Genomic DNA, 8573 nt, shown 5'->3' on the forward strand with positions numbered 1-8573 from the left:
CTGTCTCACTGGCCATGTAAGTAAATACTTTTTTTTTTTTTGCTGTTTTAGGTGGAATCTTAAGACATCGTCAGAAAGTTCCTGGGATGAGCTGGTCACACAGTGACCTTGTACTCCTACAACAGCCGGATGAAAATCGTAGAAAATCAGCAACAATCACAAGAATTGTGAATAAGAATCTACTTTCCACACATAGGAGCAAGAGTGAATTGAACGCCTTCTCCGTGGATCCCTCTATATAAAACTCTGGGTTAATTTCTTATATGACATCCCTATTGACTGATCAGCTGTGTATGGAGCAACATTAGAACATATGAACATGGATAACCAACTGTACACTTTGAAAAGTGCTATTTGCTGGAGCAGTGAACTTCATGACATTTTGTTTAGAAGGCTTAATGTTTGTTTTTTTAGACTGTTGTTAAAACAGGCCCAGGAGGCAGGAAGAAAAAAAAATGGCATTTTTTGGGAAATAAAATTAAAACTACAATGAGGATGTCAAACGAAACTCAACAATATACAAGAATATTTCCTTCTGATAAGCTTTACAGTTATTTAACAGGCACATGTTATGCTAAATATTTTCTACGTTTATTTTGAGCATACTTATCAATATCAAATATTTTTTAAAATTTGTGTTTACATTTTCCTCAACTATGCCAAAAGTTAATATTGCCATTTGCAGTGGTTAATTAATGATTTCCAGAATGTTGGCTAAGAAAACTTCAAAAGGGAAAATAGGAGCCATAAATAATATTCATTTCGTCATGTCTAATATGAAAAAGGGGAGGGGATTTAATAGGCTGCCAAAGAAGGAATGAACCACAAATAGAAATAAAATGGGTCAAAACTTGTTTACTCATTAGTGGTGGCATCAAGTCAATTCAGTAGCATCTACATTTCAGTTTGCCCCATTATTTCTATTTGACTTCAGCTTTTACCCTAGTCATTTTGTATGCATTTATAAAGAAATGTATTGTTATCTCTCTTAATTTATTATTTTCCTTGGTGGTTGTATTTGTTTACTCTTCTTGCATTTCTGTTGTTTGGGACATTCATTCAAGAGCAGAGACCAGTTTATTTAGGTTTGGTTTTCTTTCTAAGAAGGCTTTGAATGCCTTTTTAAAAAATTGAATATCTGACATTTTTCATGAGTGGTTAGGCTCAGATTTCCAAGGTAAATCCTTTTGGATTGCATCTTGAGTTCCTTTCTTCCATTATCTCCTCTGATTTCTGGAGGGTTCAGAATAACCTCAGGTTGTTTGAATTTCCTTTCTTTTTATCTGTAATGTCTTTCTCCTGTTTGGTTATACAATTTGTTGTTTCAGTGGAATTTGACATTTAACCATTATGTGTCTTGGAGTTGGCAGCTTAGGTGTTCTTCCTTTCTGGGTTTGTTTTCATTTTTGTTTTTGTTTTTTGAGGCAATATAGTGATTCTTTTAATTGTTGGTTTTTTCCTCAGAAAAGTTCAGAAGTTACAGGCAATTTTCTTACGTTGTAGTTTTTGAGTTTTTTGACTTGTCATATTCATATAGGAGTCTTTAATTTGTCTTTAAGATCAATATGCTTTGCTCATATGGAAATTATGCTTTCTTTTCATGTTATTGTTATGTTTCTCTTCTTCTAGATTGTCTTTTACTTCTGTGTATTTCTGTTCCCATTCAGTAGTTCTCTTTTGTTTCTTTGGTAAGACTAGCCACCAGGGAGTCAATTTTTTTTTATTCTGTCAATTCAGCTATGCAAGCCATGAATTCTGCTAGTCTTTGATTTTTGTTCCTCTTGAGAGCTTTGATGATTTTAACTTCATTTCCCCTTGCTACTCACTCCCTTCCTTTTTGCTTCTGCTTTCATATTGCCATCTCAATAGGCAATTTTTGGTTCACCAGCTTTGATCTCTGCCCCAGTAATCCCTGGGGGACAGAACTCAGCTGGATGTTGGGCTCTTTCGTTTTGAGGTAGCATAGTGCCCTCTAGATGAGCTCTGTCTCATTTCCTTCTGCTCCTCAATTCTCTAGCAGAATATTGGAGCTCAGAGCAAGGCCCATTTCACACAGAGTGATGCCATCCTTCTTGCTGCTGCCCCAGCCTACACAAATTTCTGCCTTAGATCTCCGAGGCACTTGGCATGGGGGTGAGGGTGCAATTTCTACTGCAAACCCTGATCAGCTCGTGCAGACTTGCAGTTATAGAATTGGGGTGGTGAAGAAAGCAGTACTGAGTGAGCATGTTAAGAATGGAGGATCACTAGGTTAGTTTACTGTTTGATTTTTTAACTGAGTTTTTGCTGTCGAAGAGTGGAGAAAACGGAATTGCTTAACTCTTGCCTGTAATTCCTCTTTTGGAGAGGTTTGAGACGGTGAGAGGATCAGAGATGTCTGGTCTCCCGTGTTGTTTCTTAGGTGGCCCGGATTACCGACAGTCTCAAAGCCACTGCCCCAAACAAGAGATATATCACTCATTCCCTTCCTCTGAAGACATGGTGTATATGGTACGTTACACATGTGATCAGAGTTTGCGGATTTTTTCCTACCCTTTCTTTAAAAATATTATTTGTTCTGTGATAACTCTCAGAGTTGTAAGGGAAGTGATTTGGAAAAAAAATTGTTGAAAACCCCCCCCCCCAAACTATCAATAAAACAATTTAAAGCATGCATGCTTTACATATGAAATATCCCCTATGCTCTTGAATATTTTTCTTACACATAATACTCATTTCCAAATGAATGTAATAATATTGATCACAATGGATCAATTTAAAAATCATGACTAAAAAGGCTAATGTCCTTATTCTCTCATTTAGTCTCTCGCCACTTCCCCAGTGCCTACAGAAAGTTCATGTCGCTCACATCCTTCCAAAACTCAGTTCATCCGTCCATCCTTTTTAGCTATCATCCAGTATCTCTCCTCCTTTTGGTGGCTAAACTCATTGAGAAGGTTGTCTACAGTCCATGGCTTCCATCCGTATAATTCAAATTCTCTCCCAAAGGTCTCAGGGATCTTTTAATTGCTACAATAAAGTTGTTTTTCCTTCATCCTCAGCTTTCTTGACCTCTCCACAGCTTTGGACATTGCTTGTCGTCTTCTTCCTGATACTCTCTTCTCCACTGGTTTTCATGACATTGCTCCATCCTGGTTCCCCTCCTACCTGTCTGATCACTGTCACTTAGCCTCCCCTGCTCTCTCTCCTGACCTCCAGTATTGCATCTCTGGCTGCATAATGGACGGCTTAAACTCGGCACGTCCCTTAACTGTTCTCTCTCATGACCATTCTCCCAGTCAACACAGTTCCCAACTGAGCTGCCATCCATGACTCCTCAGTCATTTTCCTATCAGATTTGTCTGCCTGGGTCTACTAATTTTATTGTGTAAGAGTCGTTCCCCTTGGCCCCCTCTCTCCTCCACCACTGCTTCCCTCCTCACTTCACGGGCACTACTGCCTTTTGGTTGGCCTCCAGTCTTTCTCCACTGCAGTCCATCCCCCACTCAGCTTTCGAGGCCATCTTCCCAGAATACAGTTCTGCCCACATCACCTGCTTGTTCAACAAACTGCTTTTTCCAGGATTACGTCTCAACTCCTCGACTGGCTTTTAAGGACGTGCACAAACCGAATCCTTCTGCCTTTCTACCTCGAGTCCCCTCCATGGGCTCTGCCGTCCAGCATTTAGCAGATGCCTGGCACCTATCGGGCCCTTGCTGCCGGAGGGCTTCCCACTGGCCTCCTTGCCGGTTTTCGGGGAAGACATCCTGTTTCCCAACTCTTTGCATGTTCCCTGGTTGTCCTCTGTGCCCGGAATATTCTGCTTCCTCACTCTGTCCTCCTGGCTCCCTTCAAGTGGCCAATAAATATCATATTGTGGAAAAGCCTCGGTTCTTGATAGCACCTCATTTCTGTGTTTATCTCCATTTAGGCCACGTGTATCTTGGTAGATGGATGTTTTCACGTCCCTCTTCATGAGACTGGCAGCTGGGGGGGGGGGGCTGTTTCCTGTATCCTCTCCCATCTTTGTATCCCCAGGGATTAGCAAGATGCCCAGCACATACTAAATGCTTGTTGACTAAAGAATCGTCAAGACGCCTTTTTGGAAATCTATCCCTTTTGTTATTCGTCAACTTGTCACTTTAAAACATCTTTCAGTTATACCCTCACTTATAACACGGTATTGACAGCAATTTACAGCAGCCTAAAGAATCGTTTAAAAGAATCCTCAGTGGAAGTTAAGGATATGGAACTCCATTTTACAGAACTGTGTTCTCCCTCTATTTACACTTTTTCTGCTTGAAGTCTTTTTTTCCCTTCTGCCTTCCCTACTTGGAGAAAAAACCTTAATTTAGGAAAATGACTTTGGGGATGTTTATTGATTAAATAGTTAAACTTACAAAATATTTTTGTTCTGATTTTGAAGCCTAAATTAAATCACCTACTGTGTGTCTCAAAAGTCTTGAGTTCCAGGGGGCAGCTGGGTAGCTCAGTGGATGGAGTAGAGACAGGAGGTCCAAGGTTCAAATCTGATCTCAGTATTGATTCTAAAATAGAAAGTAAGAACTTGAAAAAAAAATCAAGAGGGCAGCTGGGTGGCTCAAATGGTTGGAGAGGCAGGACAGGAGGTCCTGGGTTCAAGTGTGGCCTGTGTGACCCTGACCCCCATTGCCTAGCCCTTACCACTCCTCTGCCTTGGAGCCAATACACGGTGTGTATTCAAAAAAAGTCCGGGTTCGCCTAAGCATGAGTACTTCACCCTGCACCCAGACTTTTGGGACACATGCATTCTGGACGAAGAGACCCCCAGAATGTTGTGACTGGACTGAACGTTTGCCTCTAAAGTGCCTTCACTCCCTCCGGTGTAGGAATGGTAACCCCTCATTTATGACGTTCCAAAATGGCCACTCACTAACAAGCGGGTAAAGTAAGTCAAGTTCTCGGTCCAGTTCGGAGGCCAGAGTCGTACACTAACGTGGGAGGGATTTGCCTTCCTGCCACCTCGAGAGCGCCACGGCCTGCAGAGTCGGGGGGCCGCAGCTCAGCGTTTAAGAGCGCGGCGCACCCCGTTCCAGGAGACGCGAGAGGAGGGAGCGGGAGAGACCCACGTGACCTCCGCCTGAGCAGGTGAGACTGCTTTGCAGGAAACACCTGCCAAATGCTGTAGAAAACAGCTAGGGGTACCGGAAGCATGGCCACTTCCCGGTCGTCGGCCCCCTTCAGCGGGGTCTAAGCCTTCGTCTCCCATCCCAACACGTCTAAGGCAGTGACTGGAAAATTCCAGAAAGCACATTCCGAGAAGAACTCGGGGCGAAAGCGGGTGTGGGGACCCAAACGCTGCATAATTGCTCTCGGCGAGCCCATTAGGACTTGCTCGGGGAAACTACAACTCCCATGAAGCCTTTCCCGCCCTCTCGGTTTCCGGTGCCGCGTAGTTTCCGGAGCGGATTGCAACCTGGAGTCCGGATCCGATCCCGGTCTGCACATTCCAAAGGCAGGTAACCCCCCCCCCCCCACCCCCGACCACCCCCGGCACGCGCTGCTCCCTCCAGCCCCGCGCACCCCTATACTTGCCCCGTTCACCGGCACCCCCAGTGAACACCCGAGTGTTCCCAGGGGCCCCCATTAGAAGGAGGGGAGGGAATTCTCCTTCCCTCCCCTCCTCCTTTTTCGCCCCACCGGGTTGACTTGCACTCAACACACGGTCCCCAGTCCATCCGCCATGCCGACTGTTCTTTGTTACATTCTCTGAGTTGAAGGGGAACAGTTGGAGATCGGAGTCAAAACCCGGCTGGATTTCAGCAGAGTAACTCCTGGATTTCCCTGGTTTGCTCTATGTACACAGCAGCGCCGCGTCGCCCTGCTCAGGGTTGCAACGGGAAGCAGCTTTAAAAAAAAAAAAAAGCTGCTGAAGGCTTTCTTGGCCTGGTGACGAGTCTTGGGCTGGACCCTGAAGAGCTCGGTCTGTGCCTTTGTGCGGCGCCCGTGTATTCTTCTCTGGTCTTCCTTGGCGAGCTTAGGCGAAGAAAGGTGGGGGAGGGCGTGTCAATGACAGCTTCCCCGGCTTTCTTTGCGGGCGGGCGGGCGGAGGGACGGAGAAGGCGATTTGGATAAGGAAGCACTTGGTGCCTTGGTGGGGCTGAGACTTGGGGCAGGTTTGCCCGTGAATCCCGGCAGTACCCTTCCCCCTTCCCCCTGCATTGCTTTAAATGGACTCTTTGGGAAGCCGGTGGAAGGACTTAATTGGCGGAGAGCTTCGGCTGGAGATTCCCCCCCTCACCCGCCCCCATTTCAGAGATGCGCACCTTGGAGGAGCCGGCGAGTGCCCCCTTCCCCCTCCCCCGTTCTCTCCCCTCCCCCATTGAAGCCGTTTTTGGTGGGAGGTAAATAAAGGGACGCTGAGAGTGGCTCTCCTTCGGAAATGCCAGCACTGCCCATTACGATGCAGATGCTGAGCCGAGGATGGCGATGTAAGGGCGGACTGGCTCTCCCGGCCCTCTGAATCCCCGGCGTCTGCTGGGGCGCTGAGGCCGACGGGCCCCCCGCCCGCGCTCTGCGCTGACACCTTGCCAGGAGCTATTCCATAGAAAGAAAGATTCCAGCGAGCCTGTTCTTTGGAGAGGCCGGCGCTCCGGGCCGCAGGCCATCTTAGGTCCACGCAGGCGTTCAGCGGAAGGGTTAGCCGGCTCTGCGGCCGCTGTCCTCCAGCTGGGGAACGGGGCCGCCTCAGACGCCTCGTCCTTTGGAGTGAGGAAGACCTGACTGACAGTGTGGCCGTGTAGGCGGCGACTTACTGTGACCGTGCTTCACGCCACTTTCCGCTCACCTGCTTTGGCGCCTAGATCAGTCACGTGGCAGGCAGGCTCCCAATGCGTCCTGTTCAGTTCCGCCATTATTCTGAGATGGAGGGTGCGGAGGGCGGGGGCCTTTCCAGGGGAGGCTCGCTGGGCTGCCGATTTCCGATGGACACGCACGCAGTGTGCTCTGACCACTGGTCCTGCTGCTCGGCTCCGAAGGGATCTTCTCTGCTCCAGTTGCGCACCTGGGCGGTGTTGCGTGCCGCTCTCTGGCCCCGTGGGCTGCCTTTGTTGCTCTGGGATGGGGTGGCGAGGAATAAAGTGCCAAGACAGTGTCGGTTTGTTAAAGGGAGAAGTCCAAGAGCCCAATTCCAATGTAGGGACAGGGCTGGCCCCAAAGGCAGAGGACGACATCGGCTTTGATGCTGAATGAGGGGAGACGTGTTCCTGGGCACGTCTCCAACGGTACCCGCATTCTTGGGGTCCGTAGATCATCTTGGCCAGAGGGGAAAGGCCAGCAGGCCTGGCTTGGAGGCAGAGCGATGCCCGGCCCTTGGCTGATCTTGGAGAAGGTCACTTAGCTTGGCAAAGGGGCTCCCTTCTCTAAGAGAGGCGTCCGTTTTCAGTTGGGAACTGTGGACAGTGCCGCTACTGTGGCAGCTGTCAAACAGGAAGGGTTTGCTTCCATTGGTCCTCTGAGCAGAGCGATTGAGGAAAGGAGCCAACCTCCAGACGCAGAAGCTCCTCTTCCTTTTGTGAAATGACACCATTTAAGGCCTCTGAAATGTGCTTAGTGCGAATTCTGCAGGAACAGCACCAGCAAATTCTGGTAGCGCCTGGGCAGTCATTCTACTGGGAACAGCAGCCCAGCCTGCTCTGTTTCGTTCTAGGGACTTCCTGTGGAAGACTCGCTCTTGGCTCCTCCGGATCCAGGCGGCTTCCCACGTGGCCTTGTTCTTGAAGTGGCTTCGTGTGAAGGGGGCGGCCGTCTACTCGTGTCACCTTGTATTCCTGCCTGCCCACGCGTGTTCCTTGAGGGATTTATCCAGCCCAATGGAGGCTTGTCTTGGGTTCTCTCGGTGTACTGGAATATCTGCTCGGCTGCAGGCTCTTTCCATGATTTTTCCGGAGCCGATGCTGCTCCATAATGAGAGCTCCGCGGGCTTCACTGGGAAACGAGTGGCTTGAGATGGGATCTTGGGCCGCCAGACTGCCTGGTGCCATGTTAAGTGCTGCACAGGCTCTCATCTGACAGAGCCTCGCTATTGCTCCTTCCTCAACACTGAGGCCATCTAGTGGGCGCCGGCGGTAGTGCTGATGTCTGGAAGATGTGTTTTCAGGGACTTCTGGAGTCATGGTTTTATTGATGCTGTTCTCAGTCCTTCTTTCCCACTGCTGCGGTTCAGAGGAACATTTGGTGATGTGGGGCTCCGACAAAGCCACTTACAAATGGACATCGTATTCTGGGAATTTGGTCACCCTTTTGCTGGACAAATTCCATGAAACTGGCCCCCAAGGCCTTGGAATCTTGCTATTGGCACAGACCTTGTAATCATGGGCAAATCACTTACATTCTCTGAGCCTCAGTTTCCTTATCTGTAAAATGGAAACAATATCTGTAGCATCTACCCTACACAGTTGTAAAGTTCAAAATGAAAGTTTTTAGTGTTTGAAACGTGAAGTTTATAAATATATACATATGTGTATGTGGGGGAGAGAGAGACAGAGAGGGTGAGAGAGAGACAGAGAGGGGAAGGGAGGGAGAGAGAGAGAGAGAGGGAGGGGAGAGACAGAGAG

The 8573-nt window shown here is 48.0% G+C and overlaps 2 protein-coding genes across 3 annotated transcripts in view; both read left to right on the forward strand.

Moving 5' to 3' along the window:
- The window catches only part of C2CD2 (C2 calcium dependent domain containing 2), an 88763-nt gene extending 84900 nt beyond the window's left edge, over window positions 1–3863 (forward strand). Inside the window, exon 13 of the mRNA XM_056797058.1 lies at window positions 52–3863. Coding sequence (XP_056653036.1) covers window positions 52–242 — 191 coding nt within the window. The 3' untranslated portion in view covers window positions 243–3863. The remainder of the gene's footprint in view (window positions 1–51) is intronic.
- A 1045-nt stretch (window positions 3864–4908) lies between these two features.
- PRDM15 (PR/SET domain 15) overlaps window positions 4909–8573 on the forward strand; it is a 166575-nt gene continuing 162910 nt past the window's right edge. The window contains exon 1 of one of the 2 annotated variants that reach the window (XM_056797057.1): window positions 4909–5473. In XM_056797057.1, coding sequence (XP_056653035.1) covers window positions 5374–5473 — 100 coding nt within the window. In that variant the 5' untranslated portion in view covers window positions 4909–5373. The remainder of the gene's footprint in view (window positions 5474–8573) is intronic. The other variant, XM_056797056.1, reaches the window with a different exon arrangement.

The sequence above is a fragment of the Monodelphis domestica genome, chromosome 4 (genome assembly GCF_027887165.1).
Source record: "Monodelphis domestica isolate mMonDom1 chromosome 4, mMonDom1.pri, whole genome shotgun sequence".
NCBI lineage: Eukaryota > Metazoa > Chordata > Mammalia > Didelphimorphia > Didelphidae > Monodelphis > Monodelphis domestica.